General features: G+C 43.5%; 1 protein-coding gene across 1 annotated transcript; it reads right to left on the bottom strand.

Annotated features, from left to right (window-relative positions):
* Nucleotides 1-404: 404 nt before the first annotated feature.
* On the bottom strand, nt 405-17,718 carry LOC306918747 (histone-lysine N-methyltransferase SMYD3-like; the record flags this gene model as incomplete). The annotated part of the gene is made up of 5 exons (XM_079531614.1): nt 17,304-17,718; nt 5,532-5,595; nt 5,279-5,386; nt 2,173-2,227; nt 405-538 (listed from the first exon to the last, which is right to left on the bottom strand). Coding segments are annotated over exons 1-5 (531 nt in total), but the record flags the coding sequence as incomplete, so codon positions are not given.
* Between the last annotated feature and the right edge of the window lie 4,994 nt (nt 17,719-22,712).

Genomic DNA, 22,712 nt, shown 5'->3' with positions numbered 1-22,712 from the left:
TGACACAAAATGCATTTGTAGAAAAAATGGTGCTTCGCTCGCACGCTGTGCAGCCCTCCACACACAATCATTCTACAGTTGTGGCCCCCGACCTAATCTAGTCAGACAGAGAGAGAGAGAGAGGAAGCATGGTGAAAGAGAAGAGAAAGGGAGTGGTAGAGAAGGACAGAATGAATGGAAGAGAATGACACAACGGCGCCCCCTAGTGTTACTGATCAACCTAACATTGTGCTGCTACACAATGAAACCAGTAGCATCAGTAATCTGAGAGAACATGCTGTGTGTGTGTGTGTGTGTGTGTGTGTGTGTCTGTGTGTCTGTGTGCGTGCGTGCGTGCGTGCGTGCGTGCGTGCGTGCGTGCGTGCGTGCGTGCGTGCGTGCGTGCGTGCGTGCACTGAGCCCACCTTTGCGATCAGCCCGAGAGGTTCTTGGCAGGAAGGAGGCAGTGCTGACATCACTTCCTGTTGCAGGTAGACTTGTAACATGGAGGCGAGCTGAGCGAGACCGTCCATCCTCTGGGCTGACAGACTGCTGAGGTCTACAGACACAACAACAGACACACTGAGGTCTACAGACTGCTGAGGTCTACAGACACAACAACAGACACACTGCTGAGGTCTACAGACACAACAACAGACACACTGAGGTCTACAGACACAACAACAGACACACTGAGGTCTACAGACACAACAACATACACACTGAGGTCTACAGACTGCTGAGGTCTACAGACACAACAACAGACACACTGCTGAGGTCTACAGACACAAAAACAGACACACTGAGGTCTACAGACACAACAACAGACACACTGAGGTCTACAGACACAACAACAGACACACTGAGGTCTACAGACACAACAACAGACACACTGAGGTCTACAGACTGCTGAGGTCTACAGACACAACAACAGACACACTGCTGAGGTCTACAGACACAACAACAGACACACTGAGGTCTACAGACACAACAACAGACACACTGAGGTCTACAGACACAACAACATACACACTGAGGTCTACAGACTGCTGAGGTCTACAGACACAACAACAGACACACTGCTGAGGTCTACAGACACAAAAACAGACACACTGAGGTCTACAGACACAACAACATACACACTGAGGTCTACAGACACAACAACAGACACACTGAGGTCTACAGACACAACAACAGACCCACTGAGGTCTACAGACACAACAACAGACCCACTGAGGTCTACAGACACAACAACATACACACTGAGGTCTACAGACACAACAACATACACACTGAGGTCTACAGACACAACAACAGACACACTGAGGTCTACAGACACACAACAGACACACTGAGGTCTACAGACACAACAACAGACACACTGAGATCTACAGACACACTGAGGTCTACAGACACAACAACAGACACACTGAGGTCTACAGACACACTGAGATCTACAGACACAACAACAGACACACTGAGGTCTACAGACACACTGAGATCTACAGACACAACAACAACAGACACACTGCTGAGGTCTAAAACAAAACAGTGTTGATTTCGTCGACTAAAACTAAGGCGAAAGATGTTCGTCGACTACCTTTTTTCACTGACGGAAACTAAATAAAAACTAAGCTATGACGACTAAAACTAAGACTAAATATACTGAGAATTTCGTCAACAAATAAAATGTTAGGCAGGGACTAGTGGACAAGAGGTCATTGTCATAAGTCATTGTACAATTAGTCGCATGGTGAAAATGGCAGATCTACAAGCCCACAACGTGTCGTGCTGCGGCGCGTTGTGGGCTTGTAGATCGGCTATTTTCAGCAAGTGTAAAAAACACTACGACATTACGATGGCATCAATGCCCGCCAAAATACATTTTGTTCGACTAAACTGTAGATTTAGTCGCCTAAAATCTTGTGATATTTAGAACACTAAAACATTCCAGGTGACTAAAAATGTGACTAAAACTAAATGAAGACGATTCAACTAAAACACTTGCTGCCAAAACAACACTGATTCTCTATCAGATCTCCATCTCTTCACACACACACACACACACACACACACACACACACACACACACACACACACACACACACACACACACACACACACACACACACACACACACACACACACACACACACACACACACACACACACACACACACAATGAAGACTTACGTGACACGTGTTCTTCTAGGGTGTACAGTTCCTCAGCGCTGCTCTGAGAACAGCTCTGCACAAAGAAAGACAAACAGAGAGAAAGAAGATAAGTGGAGAATCTTAGACTTGCTGAATGAATCATGAACATGAGACCGTCACATTTATAGATCTACTATTTTCGTTAACGTTTAAAAAAAATTGTTCATTAATTATGAGACGGAGAGGTCCCAGGGCACACTTTTCATAGCCTAAAAATCTCGGGGCACACCTATATATACGGGGGGTGTGCATGTGTGTGTGTGTATATATATATATATATATATATATATATATATATAGTAAAACGTCTTTGATATCAAACACATTATACTTTTGACAGAGTAAAACTTATTTGAACCCAATATACTTTTAAAAACACACATGACAGCACTCATCTGTCTGACACATTTAACCTTTTTTAGATTTTGTTATTTGAAGCTAGATCTATAGCGTCTTCATTAAAACTTAATTAAAAAACATCTAATTAATTGGAGGCTTTGTGATTAATTAATCTCAATTAATCACATTCGCATATCAATCTGCCTATTTGACCTGAGCAGTGAGCTTTTTTTGGCTGGAAACAAGTTCTTGAGCTTAGCCCAGATACCCTGGGTAAATATAGTAATCATTTAATTTCATTTCATTTAATTTCAGCTTCCCTCGTCAGACAACAGAACACCACCACAGATCGGGTGGAAGCTGCGGATATCACTGCTTGTGCCCGTGGATGGGAAATAAGATTTAAAAGGCTATGGAAGCATGGATGAAAGCACAGATGTGTGCAATAACGTTGTGTCGGATCTGCCTGTGCATCCCGTCTGCTGCTCGTGTGTTGTGACTGTCCCTGGCTGCTGATGCATAGTTAATGAGCGTCATAAGCATGCGCCCTTACTGCGCTGGAAGTAGCAGATCTACACGTTACCTACCCGTCTCAATGCACAGCGCTTTGGGCTTGTACATCTGTGTTTTTCCCGCAGTTAGTTGAATTATATCGATTCACAACTTTAGGATCGAACCAACGTCGTAAAGTTGACAACGTCGTTGACGCAACAATAGGAATCCTGCAGCTCAGTAGCTAGTGCTTTCGGGGGAGGGTTAGTGTTATTTTCGGTCAAATCAGGCGGCACACCTGGACACATCAAACGGCACAGTAAAGGGCCGCGGCACACAGGTTGGGAAACACTGCAGTAGAGGAGTGCAACATTACTCTGTACACTAAAGAGACCTCCAATGGAGTACAAATGTCAAATGAAATAGTTATGACAGAGTGTTTTGGTTCAGCAATAATAGACACTGCATGTACACGGACTGTGTGTGGACAGGGGTGGCTAGATGGCTACATAACTGAACTGAGCCAGAAAGAGTTGAGTGATTGGAGAAAAACTGAAAAACGCAGCCATAAACCATTCAAGTTTGGTGATGGAAAAGTGTTGTATTCCACTAAAAGTTTGAAAATTCCTGCAACAATTGGACAGACCAGGTGTCACATTGAAACGGAGGTAGTTTCAGCTGAGGTTCCACTGCTTTTAAGCAAAGCCTCCATGAAAAGAGCAGGGACACTACTGGACATGGAAAATGACAGGGCGGTGATGTTCAACAAACCTGTAAAACTTGACTTTACAAGCTCTGGTCATTATTGTGTAAAAATAATAGATGGAACAACAAAAGGTGAATCTGTGGCAAGAAGGGATTTTACAGAAGCAGAATGTTCAGTAAAAATACAGAGAGCCCTGCAGAAACAAATGTGCCACACTGATGAACACAAGTAAGACGCGCAAACGCGGGAAGCGAACGCAGCTCGTAAATTGCAATAACAACAATTAGAATAAATTACGTACTTTTTAAGGTTTTTTTTAAGTTAAGTTTTTTTAAATTAAATGTTTTTTCAAGTTATTTTTTTAGTGTGTGTATGTGTGCGTGCGTGCTTCTTTTTTAGGTTTTTTTTTTAAAAGTTTTTTCTTTAAGTTTTTTTTTAAGTTAAGTTTTTTTTAAGTTAAGTTTTTTGTGTGTGCGTTTTTCCTTTTTAAGTTTTTTTTTTAAGTTAAGTTTTTTTTTAAGTTAAGTTTTTTGTGTGTGCGTTTTTCCTTTTTAAGTTTTTTTTTTAAGTTAAGTTTTTTTTAAGTTAAGTTTTTTGTGTGTGTGCGTTTTTCCTTTTTACGTTTTTTTTTTAAGTTACGTTTTTTTTAAGTTAAGTTCTTTTTTAAGTTAAGTTTTTTTTTAAGTTAAGTTTTTTGTGTGTGTGCGTTTTTCCTTTTTAAGTTTTTTTTTTAAGTTACGTTTTTTTTAAGTTAAGTTTTTTGTGTGTGTGTGTGTGTGTGTGTGTGCGTGCGTGCATGTGTGTGTGTGTTTTTGTGTGTGATACAGCTGCGCCCTCTGGTGGTGGGCGGGTGGTGTTACAGCGTGACACACACACAGACACACAGACACACACACAGACGTGATCTGCTGGGTCTCATAGTAAATGCTCACTGCGTTCGCAAATATGAAAGTGGAGATCGTGTATATTACAAGAGAGTGGATTGTCCAGAGTGGAAAGGTCCAGGAGTTGTCATCGGTCAGGACGGAGCGGTGATTTTTGTCAGACACGAAGGAACATGCATTGAAGTGCATCGGCTCAGATTGAGGAAAGTGAACACAGAAAATATGGATCAATGGGTTACGAAAGCTCATTCAGAAAATGACACAACACACGTGGAGCAAGGACAGGACATGGCTGAGACGGAGAGGTAGTGTTAACTTAATACTGTATGTTTCCTGTTCTCTATGACCAGTGTAAATGACATGTGTTGCACTGTGAGGCAACGGGGGGACGTTTATGAAGGGGGGACCGGAAGGGGGAAAACCGGATGTTGTGATACTGTGTGTCAGTTGTGAAGTTGGTATGGCGTGGTGCTGACAATAAAGTTGTGCTGAGAAACTAGTCGTTTTATTCGAGTAACAGGTAGGAGTGAGACTGAGAGGTAGGAGTGAGAGGTAGGAGTGAGACGGAGAGGTAGGAGTGAGAGGTAGGAGTGAGACGGAGAGGTAGGAGTGAGACGGAGAGGTAGGAGTGAGACGGAGAGGTAGGAGTGAGTGATGGACGTACCAGATTAAAGATGATCCTGGCAGCCAGGCGGACGGAGTCACTGGGGATCCTGGGTAAGAGGCTCCGCAGACACTTACACTCCCTCTTATGAGCAGACCAGGCTCGTTTCTGAAGAGATAGGAGAATGGTTTAGCACACACACACACACACACACACACACACACACACACACATACACATACACATACACATACACATACACATACACATACACATACACATACACATACACATACACACACACACAGTGTACCTGACAGGCAGTAGTGCAGTAGTGAGCCATCTTACACTGAGAACATCTCAGCAGGGAGTCTCGCCTGAAGAAAGACACAAGAACTCATCAGAAATGTTCTGATACACAGTTACAATATGATACTTTATACTACAGTGTGTTCACAGTTACAATATGATACTTTATACTACAGTGTGTTCACAGTTACAATATGATACTTTATACTACAGTGTGTTCACAGTTACAATATGATACTTTATACTACAGTGTGTTCACAGTTACAACCTGATACTTTATACTACAGTGTGTTCACAGTTACAACCTGATACTTTATACTACAGTGTGTTCACAGTTACAATATGATACTTTATACTACAGTGTGTTCACAGTTACAGTCTGATACTTTATACTACAGTGTGTTCACAGTTACAATATGATACTTTATACTACAGTGTGTTCACAGTTACAATATGATACTTTATACTACAGTGTGTTCACAGTTACAATATGATACTTTATACTACAGTGTGTTCACAGTTACAACCTGATACTTTATACTACAGTGTGTTCACAGTTACAATATGATACTTTATACTACAGTGTGTTCACAGTTACAGTCTGATACTTTATACTACAGTGTGTTCACAGTTACAATATGATACTTTATACTACAGTGTGTTCACAGTTACAATATGATACTTTATACTACAGTGTGTTCACAGTTACAATATGATACTTTATACTACAGTGTGTTCACAGTTACAATATGATACTTTATACTACAGTGTGTTCAGTTACAATATGATACTTTATACTACAGTGTGTCCACGAGAGTTTTGATTGATTGATTGAAATATGTATTAACAGTTTGCAGAATTACAGTACATTACAAGCACAAACTCAATACAAAGACTGTTAACTGTGAGTGGACGACCCAATTAAGCATTACACTTGTTTACAAGAGGGTCCACCTTGTTCAATTCATCAAAACATTTAGAGACGTAAATGGTAAATGGTAAATGGTGCATTTATATAGCGCCTTTATCCAAGGCGCTTTACATAGATTGTGCATCAATTCACCCATTCACACACACACATTCATACACCAATGGTGGCAGAAACCATGCAAGGCACTAGCCAGCACATCGGGAGCAATTTGGGGTTCAGTGTCTTGCTCAAGGACACTTCGACACTAACTCTGGGGGAGCCCAGGTTCGAACAGGCAACCTTGCGGTTACCATCCAGCAACTCTACCCCTGAGCCACCGCCGCCCTAACGTACAAATCAAATTTTTGGTACGTACAAACGTACCAAAAATAAATATTAAAAAATAAATAAAGATATAGGGGAGCTGAAGCTGGAGCCTATATCTTTATTTGTTTTGGTCAATATACAGTACATTATCAACTTACTTTTGTAGACGAGACATGGCCAAAGCATTTCTGGGGGTCCCCAGCTAAAAACGTTGAGAACCCCTGTCTCCAACAGTTAGAGACAGGGTTAGGTTAGGACATAAATTCACATCTGTGTTAACCCTACCCCCCTTAGACAGCACTTCTTAGACTTATATAGCATTTGAAACAGACTTATAGCATGTCATGTAGACAGCACAATAAGTGCATTGTATGTAGTCATAGCACTTCATAGTATATATGTACAGCATAGTATAGCATATATGCATAGTTTATATGTATAGTGTCATTATATAGATATGTTCTAGTTATAGTTTATATGTATAGTGTCATTATATAGATATGTTCTAGTCACGTTCTTAGCTTACGCATGTTTCGCGATAAATGCATTTTACATATGTGATGTATTCCCATGCTTTTTGTTCTTGCTTAATGTAAATCGCTCTGGATTAAGAGCGTCTGCTAAATGCCTAAATTGTAAATTGTAACCAGGGTCATCATTTCATACACACTGTAAGAGCCATATGATGTCTATATTGTCTAGTAGTATTGTAGTACTCATTTGATGACATCACCACAGGGCGTGGGCTAGACCCAGGTTGCTTGGGTATTTAATGGGCCCCAATCAAGCAGCAGATGTTGCTGATTGGCAGAGGCACAATGTTTCTCAACTGTGTTTCTTTGAGCTGTAGTCATGTATCCTGAATAGTTTATTTATCTGTATTTATTGTATGCTGAGGTGACAGATCAGCTAATAAATATCTTTGTTTGTGAACACAACGAACAGTTTGGACTACAGTTTATCAGCACACGTCTGAACACCTCTTTGCCGTCAGTATACCACGCAGTGCCTTTGGGCACTACATTAACTAAACCTTTCTGTCAGTATACCATGCAGTGCCTTTAGTACAGGACTTTGGGAACTACATTAACTAAACCTTTCTGTCAGTATACCACGCAGTGCCTTTAGTACAGGACTTTGGGAACTACATTAACTAAACCTTTCTGTCAGTATACCACGCAGTGCCTTTAGTACAGGACTTTGGGCACTACATTAAAGGACAACTTTAGTTTTTTTCAACCAAGGTTCATGTTTTAGGTTGTTATTAGAGAAAGTAAAAGGTGAGTGTTAATCTTCTTTCATTTGCTGCTTTCTTTCGTTTTAGGGATTTTAGCAGTTTTTGACAGGGGGGCGGGGGCATTCGAGCATGGGGCTAAATACGTATTTTTTTACAACATTTTATAGCGATTTCGTTTTTAATTATTTACTATAGTCCTACTAGACCCCAAGAAATTACATCTGGTCACAAAAGATCACGAGATCTACTGAATGTGACAAACTGAGATATTGAGCCTATGACACACCGTGTGGCTTCCCCCCAGTAGGCTACCTTCACATTCAGTAGATCCTGTGATCTTCTGTGGCCAGATGTCATTTCCTGGGGTTTATTAGGACTATAGTAAATAATAATAAAAAAAAATCACCATAACATTTTGTACAAAAATACATATTTAGCCCCATGCTCAAATGCCCCCGCCCCCCTGTCAAAAAGAGCTAAAATCCCTAAAACGAAAGAAAGCAGCAAATGAAAAATTAACACTCACCTTTTACTTTCTCTAATAACCTGAAACATGAACCTTGGTTGAAAAAAACTAAAGTTGTCCTTTAACTAAAACCTTTATGTAAAGTATTAAAAGGTTTTGAGGACAAGAACAACTACCTGATACCTGATATGTGTTTTTTTTGTTTCTGTTCATAGTGATTACAACCAACCAACACAAACTCTACTCAATACCTCAAAACATATTCATATTCTGCACATGACCTCCGATTCTCTCTCACTCACACACACACACACACACACACACACACACACACACACACACACACACACACACACACACACACACACACACACACACACACACACACACACACACACACACACACACACACACACACACAGTTTGGAAAATAAATGTACTTCCCTGGAGGACACCTTGCTTTAGTATTGATCTCTGGTTTTATTACTTTATCTTTAGCTTTGACAGAAATGGAGGTCTGTGCGTGTGTGTGTGTGTGTGTGTGTGTGTGTGTGTGCATGTGTGTGTGTGTGTGTGTGTGTGTGTGTGCGTGCATGTCAGTGTCAGAGATGACAGAGAGTGCAGAGACTTTAAGCTACATAACAATCAGTGAGAACACGCACGCACGCACGCACGCACGCACGCACGCGCGCTAAAAGATGATGAGTTGGTAACCAAATGGACCCTTAAGTTATAGATCTTTAACTCTTGAGAGCGTAAAATTAAAATTGGTTTCATTTTACTCTCTCAAGAGTTAAATTATTGTTAAACATCTACATTAGTTAATTTACAAGAAGTCTACACAATTAGAGAATGTCTGAGAGGCTAAATGTCATCAAATGGTGGTCCGTGGCTCAAATGGGTCTGAGAGGCTAAATGTCATCAAATGGTGGTCCGTGGCTCAAATGGGTCTGAGAGGCTAAATGTCATCAAATGGTGGTCCGTGGCTCAAATGGGTCTGAGAGGCTAAATGTTATCAAACGGTGGTCCGTGGCTCAAATGGGTCTGAGAGGCTAAATGTCATCAGATGGTGGTCCGTGGCTCAAATGGGTCTGAGAGGCTAAATGTCCTCAGATGGTGGTCCGTGGCTCAAATGGGTCTGAGAGGCTAAATGTCATCAGATGGTGGTCCGTGGCTCAAATGGGTCTGAGAGGCTAAATGTCATCAAACGGTGGTCCGTGGCTCAAATGGGTCTGAGAGGCTAAATGTCATCAAACGGTGGTCCGTGGCTCAAATGGGTCTGAGAGGCTAAATGTCATCAGACGGTGGTCTGTGGCTCAAATGGGTCTGAGAGGCTAAATGTCATCAAAGGTTGAAAAACACTGATGTAAATGATAAATATTGTATCTGTCTTTTTTTCCACCCATAGATATATGATTTCACCTGCTATGCAGCACAGTGAGGCTGAAACGACCAAAGAGACATGCTGCCACCTGGTGGTGGAAACATGAAATTGAAGTGCAGAGAGATCTCTGAGGAGTTTTACAGCATGAGCTGGAGCTCTTAATCCATTCTGTACGGGAACCCCTTTTGGTGTTTTAACTAAGCATTAAGTTATACTTTACCTGTTGAAAAATAGCAGATCTACAAGCTCTACAAGCTTGTAGGTCTGCTATTTTTGAAAAATCGTGAATGCGGCACAAATCTTTGAATATATATTCTTTCAGAGCGAACGTTTTTTTTATTTCGACGTCAGGCCTAAATAAGTAATACACTAAAGCCTCTTAAAGTATATACACTTAAGGTGGCCTTACACTAGCAGTTTTTTTTCAATCTGAAATCTGATAGCACCACACACTACAGGATAATCGGAGCGGGGCAGAGCAAATATCAAACATTCTTGATGTTGATCGGGCTGATCCCGATCGCGCTTTGAGCGGTCGGGCACCCCCCGAGCGTCAACAATGCCCGATTATCGGCTAGTGTAAGGCCACCTTAAGGCTGAGCTCTAAGGTCCGATCCCAATTGCCTCCCTCAAGCCCCGAGCCCTCATTGACTTTAGTGACAGTCAGCTGTACGTGCTTGAGGGTGAGAGGCTGCAAGGGCTCCACATTGTCCACTTTGAAGATGAGAAGATATGAGTCGCCATTCAGGACACTTTGCATCACTTAAAAATAAACTGTCCTTATTCACAGCCAGTGCTTTAACCCATTTTGGGCGGGAACCCCTTTTGGTGTTTTAAACATTATGTTATCATTTAGCTATTGAAAAATAGCAGATCTACAAGCTCCTCGTACGACGAGGTCTGCTATTTTTAAGGGATTGATTGATTGATTGAAAATGTTATTAACAGTTTGCAGAATTACAGTACATTTCAAGCACAAACTCAATACAAAGGCTGTTAACTGTGAGTGGATGACCCAATTAAGCATTACACTTGTTTACAACAGGGTCCACCATGTTCAATTCATCAAAAAAAAAAAAAACATGGTCTGCTATTATAGGTCTGCTATTTTTAACTCAAATCTTTGCTTCTGGGGTTCAGGTTCAGGTTCAGGTTCATTTATTTGTTTGTCCCCGAAGGGCGATTTGGTTTACAGCAAGGCATAACAGGCACACACATGAATCACATAAAACACAGTAAAAAGAGCAGAAAATAAAATAAACAGTTCAAGGTTTCAGTGTAGCAAAGGAAATTCATAACGGCGACAAAGTTACAAAGTTACCTCCTCCTCCTCCTATCGTCATTTAAGGCCTGGATAGACACAGTCAGGCACGAAGGAGAATTTATACCTGTTACTTTTGGCCCCTGGAACCTTTAGGCGAAGGCCGGAAGGAAGCAGCCTGTACTCAGAGCTGAGGGGATGGGAGTTGTCCGAAGAAATGGACCTGGCTTTCTTAAGCACCTGTACTGGTTTTTAAAGATATGATCCAGGCTACTGAAATTTACTCCTGCTATTTTTGAGGCCGTTCTCACAATCCTACCAAGCTGGTTTTTGTCCTTTAAGTTCAGGTTTCCGTACCAGCAAATAATGGAGAAGGATATAATTGACTCAATAAAAGCACTGTAGAACAGTTTCATTAGAGATGTATCCACCTGAAATTTGGCGAGCCTCCTCAAACAAAAGAGGCCTTTCTTACACAGCAGATCACAGTTGACATCGAATTTCAGCTTGCTGTCAAATGGGGGGGGGGGGGGGGTCCCTGGAACAACATATTTTCAGGTGGGGGTCGGTGGACAATTACATATCATTTTTGGGGTCCTTGACATGAACAAGTTTGACCACCACTGATACAGTAACATGAGGTTTTTCAGAAAACTGTAAGGATTTAGAAGACATTTTTTAACGTCAGGCCTAAATGGGTTAAACATATATGTAACCAAAAAGGTTTTAGCATGAGATAACCAAGAATACAGAAATATGCAAGTTTTCATGTCCATCTCTGCTTGGCCTATTAATATTAGGCCTACGTCTATTTTAGCATTTAAGCTGATCTTTTTAGTATTAGTTTTGTAAATACACTTTCCTGTGTGATAGGGGTTGTAATATCATTGATTATAAATTGCATTTCCATATTATTTTACTTTTCTCATTAGTCATTTCTCATCATGTTTCCCTTATTATTATTATTATTATTATTATTCAATATATAGTATCCTAGTATCCTTCCATTCCGTCTCCCTTTGAGAACAGTGAGAATGCACTATTGTTTGTTTACATTCTAACCCCGATCCATAACTAATTTGCATATTGAAATGGTTGACGTTCAGAGGATTCCTCTCCTTGATTGATTGAATTATTTATTAACAGTTTGCGGAATTACAGTACATTTCAAGCACAAACTCAATACAAAGACTGTTAACTGTGAGTGGACGACACCATAAAGCATTACACTTGTTACACTACCTTGTTCAATTCATCAAAACATTTAGAGACGTACAAATAGACACTTCTATATAGTCAAAGAACAGAACAGGAATTCATCATAAAGGAGGTAAAAAGGGAAAAGAAACATATACAGTGAGGGGGAAAAAGGGGTGGTGGGGGACGGGGGGATTCAGATTTTTACGGGGGCCAGTTTGGAATTGCAGCCGTCCGTATAGGCGCCCTTTGAGAGCGGTGTTGAAGGAGTCCCCTGGTAACGCTATGAACTGTGGGTAATTGTTTTGCCAAAGTCAGCATCGATGCTGACTTTGGCAAAGGGCACATAAAGGGGCGGGGCTGATCCCTCACTGACTTACCCGTTTCAAAAAACCTGTGATGCAACGAGGAGCATCTCCTCTTATGGAGTCACTCTGTGGAATGAGGAGCATCTCCTCTTATGGAGTCACTCTGTGGAATGAGGAGCATCTCCTCTTATGGAGTCACTCTGTGGAATGAGGAGCATCTCCTCTTATGGAGTCACTCTGTGGAATGAGGAGCATCTCCTCTTATGGAGTCACTCTGTGGAATGAGGAGCATCTCCTCTGTGGAATGAGGAGCATCTCCTCTTATGGAGTCACTCTGTGGAATGAGGAGCATCTCCTCTTATGGAGTCACTCTGTGGAATGAGGAGCATCTCCTCTTATGGAGTCACTCTGTGGAACGAGGAGCATCTCTTCTTATGGTGTCACTCTGTGGAATGAGGAGCATCTCCTCTTATGGAGTCACTCTGTGGAACGAGGAGCATCTCCTCTTATGGAGTCACTCTGTGGAATGAGGAGCATCTCCTCTTATGGAGTCACTCTGTGGAATGAGGAGCATCTCCTCTTATGGAGTCACTCTGTGGAATGAGGAGCATCTCCTCTTATGGAGTCACTCTGTGGAATGAGGAGCATCTCCTCTTATGGAGTCACTCTGTGGAACGAGGAGCATCTCCTCTTATGGAGTCACTCTGTGGAACGAGGAGCATCTCCTCTTATGGAGTCACTCTGTGGAACGAGGAGCATCTCCTCTTATGGAGTCACTCTGTGGAACGAGGAGCATCTCCTCTTATGGAGTCACTCTGTGGAATGAGGAGCATCTCCTCTTATGGAGTCACTCTGTGGAATGAGGAGCATCTCCTCTTATGGAGTCACTCTGTGGAATGAGGAGCATCTCCTCTTATGGAGTCACTCTGTGGAATGAGGAGCATCTCCTCTTATGGAGTCACTCTGTGGAATGAGGAGCATCTCCTCTTATGGAGTCACTCTGTGGAATGAGGAGCATCTCCTCTTATGGAGTCACTCTGTGCAACGAGGAGCATCTCCTCTTATGGAGTCACTCTGTGGAATGAGGAGCATCTCCTCTTATGGAGTCACTCTGTGGAATGAGGAGCATCTCCTCTTATGGAGTCACTCTGTGGAATGAGGAGCATCTCCTCTTATGGAGTCACTCTGTGGAATGAGGAGCATCTCCTCTTATGGAGTCACTCTGTGGAATGAGGAGCATCTCCTCTTATGGAGTCACTCTGTGGAATGAGGAGCATCTCCTCTTATGGAGTCACTCTGTGGAATGAGGAGCATCTCCTCTTATGGAGTCACTCTGTGGAATGAGGAGCATCTCCTCTTATGGAGTCACTCTGTGGAATGAGGAGCATCTCCTCTTATGGAGTCACTCTGTGGAATGAGGAGCATCTCCTCTTATGGAGTCACTCTGTGGAATGAGGAGCATCTCCTCTTATGGAGTCACTCTGTGGAATGAGGAGCATCTCCTCTTATGGAGTCACTCTGTGGAACGAGGAGCATCTCCTCTTATGGAGTCACTCTGTGGAACGAGGAGCATCTCCTCTTATGGAGTCACTCTGTGGAATGAGGAGCATCTCCTCTTATGGAGTCACTCTGTGGAATGAGGAGCATCTCCTCTTATGGAGTCACTCTGTGGAATGAGGAGCATCTCCTCTTATGGAGTCACTCTGTGGAATGAGGAGCATCTCCTCTTATGGAGACACTCTGTGGAATGAGGAGCATCTCCTCTTATGGAGTCACTCTGTGGAATGAGGAGCATCTCCTCTTATGGAGTCACTCTGTGGAACGAGGAGCATCTCCTCTTATGGAGTCACTCTGTGGAACGAGGAGCATCTCCTCTTATGGAGTCACTCTGTGGAACGAGGAGCATCTCCTCTTATGGAGTCACTCTGTGGAATGAGGAGCATCTCCTCTTATGGAGTCACTCTGTGGAATGAGGAGCATCTCCTCTTGTGGAGTCACTCTGTGGAATGAGGAGCATCTCCTCTTATGGAGTCACTCTGTGGAATGAGGAGCATCTCCTCTTGTGGAGTCACTCTGTGGAATGAGGAGCATCTCCTCTTATGGAGTCACTCTGTGGAATGAGGAGCATCTCCTCTTATGGAGTCACTCTGTGGAACGAGGAGCATCTCCTCTTATGGAGTCACTCTGTGGAACGAGGAGCATCTCCTCTTATGGAGTCACTCTGTGGAACGAGGAGCATCTCCTCTTATGGAGTCACTCTGTGGAATGAGGAGCATCTCCTCTTATGGAGTCACTCTGTGGAATGAGCTAAGTAAAAAAAACTAATTTTGATAGATATAGAAATGAAGAAGAGTACTAATGGCACTACAAAAGGGGAACTATGACTTACTGTACTATATAATTATAGTAAACCATACCATACATCATATATACATCGTAATATATAGGCATAGTGAACCATATCATATATTATTAGTAAACCATTATTAATGAACCATGGCATGTGTTATGTACTATAGAAGTATAGTAAACCATATCATGTATATTGTATACTACTATTATTAATATAATTATTATTAGTGAACCATAATATATAAGTATAGTAAACCATGCCATGTATCATACAGTATATATTATATACTATACTATAGTTTGTTTGTTTTTTACTTCTTCTCACTCGTCTTTTTCTTTGTTTGTTTTCTTATATTTTAAGCTATTTATTTTAATTGTCTTTCCTTGTAATTAGGAAATGCAAAGAACTGTTTCTGTTTTATTTATTTTATTGGCATATTCAAAATAAACATGACAAATTAAAACTGAAAATAAAACTGAAAAAACTGGAAAAAAACTGACATCCCTCAAGCCCTCGTTCATTTTCCCTTTTTACCACCTCTATTTTGATTTCCTGTTTTGACTATATAGTTGTGTACAGCCGCAATTTGCAACTCTAGATTATTTTTTATAATGGGATGAATCTAGAGTTGCAATACCCTCCATTGACTCCCCACTCATCCAATTTGCGTTTGTGATCTGCTTGTATTAAACAACGTTACACTCACCACCATTGCAGCTCTAGGCCAAGCTTGGATTATCCTCTTTCAATCTGTCGAGAATGCAGGTGTTGGAAGCGCTCATTTTTATTAACGGGTCGTGCTGCTGCCTCCTGCATTATGTGCAAATGCGAAACAGGTGGTACGCAGGGCCGTTCAGTGACTTATGACGAGCGCTTCCAAACTCCAACACTTAGAAAAATAATCACTTGCACAGAATGTCTTGACAGAAAGTATCTCATAACAACATGTCTACAGTGGATTTGTATGAAAAACAAGCTCGGCAGATTGAAAGAGGATAATCCAAGCTTGGCCTAGAGCTGCAATGTTGGTGAGTTTAACATAGTTTAATACAAGCAGATCGGAAACGCAAATTGGATGAGTAGGGAGTCAATGGAGGATATTGCAACTCTAGATTCATCACATTAATGCACTTTTTTCTGGACTGCCTAAGAAAACAACTGACAGATTACAACTTGTTCAAAATGCAGCAGCCAGAGTTTTAACTAGAACTAAGATGAGAGAACACATTACTCCAGTTTTGGCTTCATTGCACTGGCTTCCGGTTGTTTTTAGGATTGATTTTAAAATTATTTTACTTGTTTATAAAGCTCTAAATGGTCTCGCACCTTCCTACCTACATGACTGCCTGCCTAAATATGTCCCAAACCGCCCCCTAAGGTCTTCCACTGCTGGCCTGCTCGCTTTGCCTAAAAAAATGGCAACTAAAAAATACGGGGAAGCAGCTTTTTGCTTCTACGGGCCGACGGCGTGGAACAAACTCCCACTGTACCTTCGACAGGCAGCCTCTGTAGACATTTTTAAAGCACAGCTCAAGACCCACTTCTACACCCTTGCTTTTAATTGATTTGTTTTTTTAATTTATTTTGTTATTCATGTCCTCACTGTATTGCATTACTGCTCTTGTTTTTTAATGTTTATGCCTTGCTTTTCTTTTTTTCTCTCTTCATTGCTCTGTAAAACACTTTGAGCTGCATTTCATGTCATGAAAGGTGCTATACAAATAAAGTTTTATTATTATTATTATTATTAATATTATAAAAAATAATCTAGAGTTGCAAATTGTGTACATTCGTACGTCTCTTAATGTTTTGATGAATTGAACAAGGTGGACCCTCTTGTAAACAAGTGTAATGCGTTATGGTGTCGTCCACTCACAGTTAACAGTTTTGTAGTATTGAGTTGTACTTGAAATGTACTGTAATTCTGCAAACTGTTAATAAATCAATCAATCAATCTGTTGTCTGAGACACAGACAGAGACAGACAGCATACAGACTGTTGTCTGAGACACAGACAGAGACAGACAGCAGTCTGAGACACAGACATAGACAGACAGCAGTCTGAGACACAGACAGAGACAGACAGCATACAGACTGTTGTCTGAGACACAGACAGACAGCATGTTTGTCCTAACAGACAAACAATACACAATAAACAATAAACAATAAGCAATACTGCAATAAACATCATAGGAAGTGTTGAGCGCCCCCTCATGTGTGCGTTATGCTGGCAGGCAGATATAAAACGTGATATCAAACGTGTGCAGCTAGACATAACAGACAGTTACACAGACAGTCTCACAGACAGACAGACAGACAGACAGACAGTCTCACCGTGTGAAGCAGTGGTGACAGACATGCTTGGTCAGCTTGTTGGACACACAGCTGGCCAGCGGTTCGGCGGCGTAGAGCAGCTCTCCCGCTGCGATTCGCCTCGTCGCCCGCAGTCCGTTCCCTTTCGCTCCCGGACTAGAGAAACGCTCTACTTTAGATCTACAAGACATGATCCTGGTGGTCCGTGTGGTGGTCCTACAGAGAATGGTCCTGCCTGGTGGTCCGTGTGGTGGTCCTACAGAGAATGGTCCTGCCTGGTGGTCCGTGTGGTGGTCCTACAGAGAATGGTCCTCGTGGTCCGTGTGGTGGTCCTACAGAGAATGGTCCTGCCTGGTGGTCCGTGTGGTGGTCCTACAGAGAATGGTCCTGGTGGTCCGTGTGGTGGTCCTACAGAGAATGGTCCTGGTGGTCCGTGTGGTGGTCCTACAGAGAATGGTCCTGGGACCTCCAATGCACGCATAGAGGGAATGGGATGCATGCACGCGAAATCCACTGTTTACTTCCGCGTCGGACGTCCGATCAGCGTCATGACGTCACAAACTGCCCTAGCTCTGGTCCAGAGCCTTAGAAAAGATGGTCTATTTATGAAGATGGGCCAACTTCATTGGAGCCACTAGACGCGAAATGGTACACAAAGCCTACAAATGGTCTCCTAAATATAGTAGGCGTGGTTTGCGTCTCCCGACCTCTACCCCCCCCTGACAACAACACTGTTTCCACACTCAGTCTAGTAGGTGGGGGTAATGCACCATTTAGGTTTGCCAACCACCATGAAACCCGATAGAAGAAGATGCATTATTAATACATAAATACATATTTATACAGTATTTGAACAAAAATGAAAACAAAATGTAAACAAATAAACAAGGCCATTATACATGCAAATGGCCCTCCTCCTCATTGACCAGGCCTTTTCAAGGAATGAGGCAAATGAAAAGAAGTACTTTTGAAATAGGCCTTTCAGTTTCTAGAAGTCCTCCAACCATATATATGTATGTATTGTATTTATATAGAACATAAATTCATGATTTGGATCTATCTTATTAAAAAGTCTCTCCCTAATAGAGTTGTAGAATGGCATTTCATTTTCAATTTCCTTTAGATCACACAGACTACATAATCTATCCTCCTCAACCATGCCTACATATCTGCCTGTAGGTGCTGCCACACTATCGAAAGAGCCGCGCACTTCTTAAACTGTGCGCAGCTTATTTTCCAAGTTTTTAGACAGCTGGTGGATGGAAATTAAGCTCCACCTCCGCGGAAGACTTGCGCGGAGGAGAGCGTTTCCGGGAATCTGTCCGTCGCGGAGGAGAGTGTTTCCGGGAATCTGTCCGTCGCGTCAGTCAGCCGCAGGGGTGGAGCTTCTTTTCCATCCACCAGCTGTCTAAAAACTCGGAAATTACGTAAAACGCAGCTTCTTCTGTCCGCGGCTGTGCTTCGACCCTATGCAGATCAAGTATGCCAGCTCTAATTTGGGCACATAAGGATTGTTTCTAATCGTTAAATATGTCCATTCATTTCACGTTATAATATTCACATATTCACATATTCTCATCTTAAATATTAATTAAAATCTTGGATAGTAGCCAAGAGGAAAATTAGCAAGAGAGGCCAACTTTGCTTTATTTCCCGTATCTGCGTGAGGTGGGCGGTAACATTATTAGGAGACGGGAAGAATGTTGGAGTCTATTCATTTCCAATGGGAGAATGAACGTGAACACAGCATCTGAACCATTCCTTAACTCCATGGTCACTGAACTAAATACTGGACCCAATCATCACAAGGCACACAATATTTACACGATATTCATAGTAAAATGGCTTCTTTTAGCGAGACAAATCAGGAGAAAATCTACTTTCTTAATGACATTTCTTTATCCCAGCAACAAACTCGCGAGATTTGAGATGAGTCCGGAAGCCTCTCTGTCCATCTGCAATTTGACGGACAACACATAGGGGGCTCTGGCCCCATATTTAAGATGACAATATATGAATATTATAACGTGAAATGAATGGACATATTAAAAATGAAATAAAACGTGTTCCAATGCTTAATAATATAATTTTCCTAGACTCTTCGATGGGGGCTGAGGGTTAGGCTATTTGCCACATAATGCTCTCAATGCTCATCCACCTGACGTTGTCAGTGTTGTTGTCAGCCTGGGAGAGGGGAGGGGGTGGGGAGGTTGGGGAGAAGCAAACCACGCCTACTATATTTAGGAGACCATTTGTAGGCTATGTGTACCATTTCGCCTATAGTGGCTCCAATTAAGTTGGCCCATCTTCATAAATAGACCATCTTTGATAGTAGCCTGGGGTAAAGTAAACCCCTCAATGTGTCCAGCAGGGGAAGTGATTTTACCAGGCTCTAGGACCATAGCTCCAATGTGTTGCATTTATGTTTTTTATTTTTGATTGATTGATTGATTGATTGAAATATTTATTTATTTATTTGCAGAATTACAGCACATTTCAAGCACAAACTCAATACAAAGACTGTTAACTGTGAGTGGACGACCCAATTATTTGTTTACAAGAGGGTCCACCTTGTTCAATTCATCAAAACATTTAGAGACGTACAAATAGACACTTCTATATAGTCAAAGAACAGGAATTCATCATAAAGAAGGTAAAACAGGAAACTAAACATATACAGTGAGGGGGAAATGGCGGGGGGGGGGGGGTGGAGGATTCAGATTTTACGGGGGCCAGTTTCGGCTAAGCTCTTATTACAATGTTTCTTCGACTATGCATGCACCTCTTGGTACGACGAAGAATAAATCAGGCCTCACTGCCGCTTCACTCACTGTGGCCGTGGGAGGGGCCATATGGACACATACCTCCTGTTGGCCGTTAGGGGCCATATGGACACATACCTCCTGTTGGCCGTTAGGGGCCATATGGACACATACCTCCTGTTGGCCGTTAGGGGCCATATGGACACATACCTCCTGTTGGCCGTTAGGGGCCATATGGACACATACCTCCTGTTGGCCGTTAGGGGCCATATGGACACATACCTCCTGTTGGCCGTTAGGGGCCATATGGACACATACCTCCTGTTGGCCGTTAGGGGCCATATGGACACATACCTCCTGTTGGCCGTTAGGGGCCATATGGACACATACCTCCTGTTGGCCGTTAGGGGCCATATGGACACATACCTCCTGTTGGCCGTTAGGGGCCATATGGACACATACCTCCTGTTGGCCGTTAGGGGCCATATGGACACATACCTCCTGTTGGCCGTTAGGGGCCATATGGACACATACCTCCTGTTGGCCGTTAGGGGCCATATGGACACATACCTCCTGTTGGCCGTTAGGGGCCATATGGACACATACCTCCTGTTGGCCGTTAGGGGCCATATGGACACTTACCTCCTGTTGGCCGTTAGGGGCCACATGGACACATACCTCCTGTTGGCCGTTAGGGGCCACATGGACACATACCTCCTGTTGGCCGTTAGGGGCCATATGGACACATACCTCCTGTTGGCCGTTAGGGGCCATATGGACACATACCTCCTGTTGGCCGTTAGGGGCCATATGGACACATACCTCCTGTTGGCCGTTAGGGGCCATATGGACACATACCTCCTGTTGGCCGTTCGGGGCCATATGGACACATACCTCCTGTTGGCCGTTAGGGGCCATATGGACACATACCTCCTGTTGGCCGTTAGGGGCCATATGGACACATACCTCCTGTTGGCCGTTAGGGGCCATATGGACACATACCTCCTGTTGGCCGTTAGGGGCCATATGGACACATACCTCCTGTTGGCCGTTAGGGGCCATATGGACACATACCTCCTGTTGGCCGTTAGGGGCCATATGGACACATACCTCCTGTTGGCCGTTAGGGGCCATATGGACACATACCTCCTGTTGGCCGTTAGGGGCCATATGGACACATACCTCCTGTTGGCCGTTAGGGGCCATATGGACACATACCTCCTGTTGGCCGTTAGGGGCCATATGGACACATACCTCCTGTTGGCCGTTAGGGGCCATATGGACACATACCTCCTGTTGGCCGTTAGGGGCCATATGGACACATACCTCCTGTTGGCCGTTAGGGGCCATATGGACACATACCTCCTGTTGGCCGTTAGGGGCCATATGGACACATACCTCCTGTTGGCCGTTAGGGGCCATATGGACACATACCTCCTGTTGGCCGTTAGGGGCCATATGGACACTTACCTCCTGTTGGCCGTTAGGGGCCATATGGACACATACCTCCTGTTGGCCGTTCAGGGCCATATGGACACATACCTCCTGTTGGCCGTTAGGGGCCATATGGACACATACCTCCTGTTGGCCGTTAGGGGCCATATGGACACATACCTCCTGTTGGCCGTTAGGGGCCATATGGACACATACCTCCTGTTGGCCGTTAGGGGCCATATGGACACTTACCTCCTGTTGGCCGTTAGGGGCCATATGGACACATACCTCCTGTTGGCCGTTCAGGGCCATATGGACACATACCTCCTGTTGGCCGTTAGGGGCCATATGGACACATACCTCCTGTTGGCCGTTAGGGGCCATATGGACACTTACCTCCTGTTGGCCGTTAGGGGCCATATGGACACTTACCTCCTGTTGGCCGTTAGGGGCCATATGGACACATACCTCCTGTTGGCCGTTAGGGGCCATATGGACACATACCTCCTGTTGGCCGTTAGGGGCCATATGGACACATACCTCCTGTTGGCCGTTAGGGGCCATATGGACACATACCTCCTGTTGGCCATTAGGGGCCATATGGACACATACCTCCTGTTGGCCGTTAGGGGCCATATGGACACATACCTCCTGTTGGCTGTTAGGGGCCATATGGACACATACCTCCTGTTGGCCGTTAGGGGCCATATGGACACTTACCTCCTGTTGGCCGTTAGGGGCCACATGGACACATACCTCCTGTTGGCCGTTAGGGGCCATATGGACACATACCTCCTGTTGGCCGTTAGGGGCCATATGGACACATACCTCCTGTTGGCCGTTAGGGGCCATATGGACACATACCTCCTGTTGGCCGTTCGGGGCCATATGGACACATACCTCCTGTTGGCCGTTAGGGGCCATATGGACACATACCTCCTGTTGGCCGTTAGGGGCCATATGGACACATACCTCCTGTTGGCCGTTAGGGGCCATATGGACACATACCTCCTGTTGGCCGTTAGGGGCCATATGGACACATGCCTCCTGTTGGCCGTTAGGGGCCATATGGACACATACCTCCTGTTGGCCGTTAGGGGCCATATGGACACATACCTCCTGTTGGCCGTTAGGGGCCATATGGACACTTACCTCCTGTTGGCCGTTAGGGGCCATATGGACACATACCTCCTGTTGGCCGTTAGGGGCCATATGGACACTTACCTCCTGTTGG

Source organism: Electrona antarctica, assembly GCF_951216825.1.
Source record: "Electrona antarctica genome assembly, contig: scaffold_458, whole genome shotgun sequence".
Lineage (NCBI taxonomy): Eukaryota > Metazoa > Chordata > Actinopteri > Myctophiformes > Myctophidae > Electrona > Electrona antarctica.
Note: the sequence above shows the minus strand (reverse complement) of the source record. Positions and strands in the feature narration are given on the sequence as shown.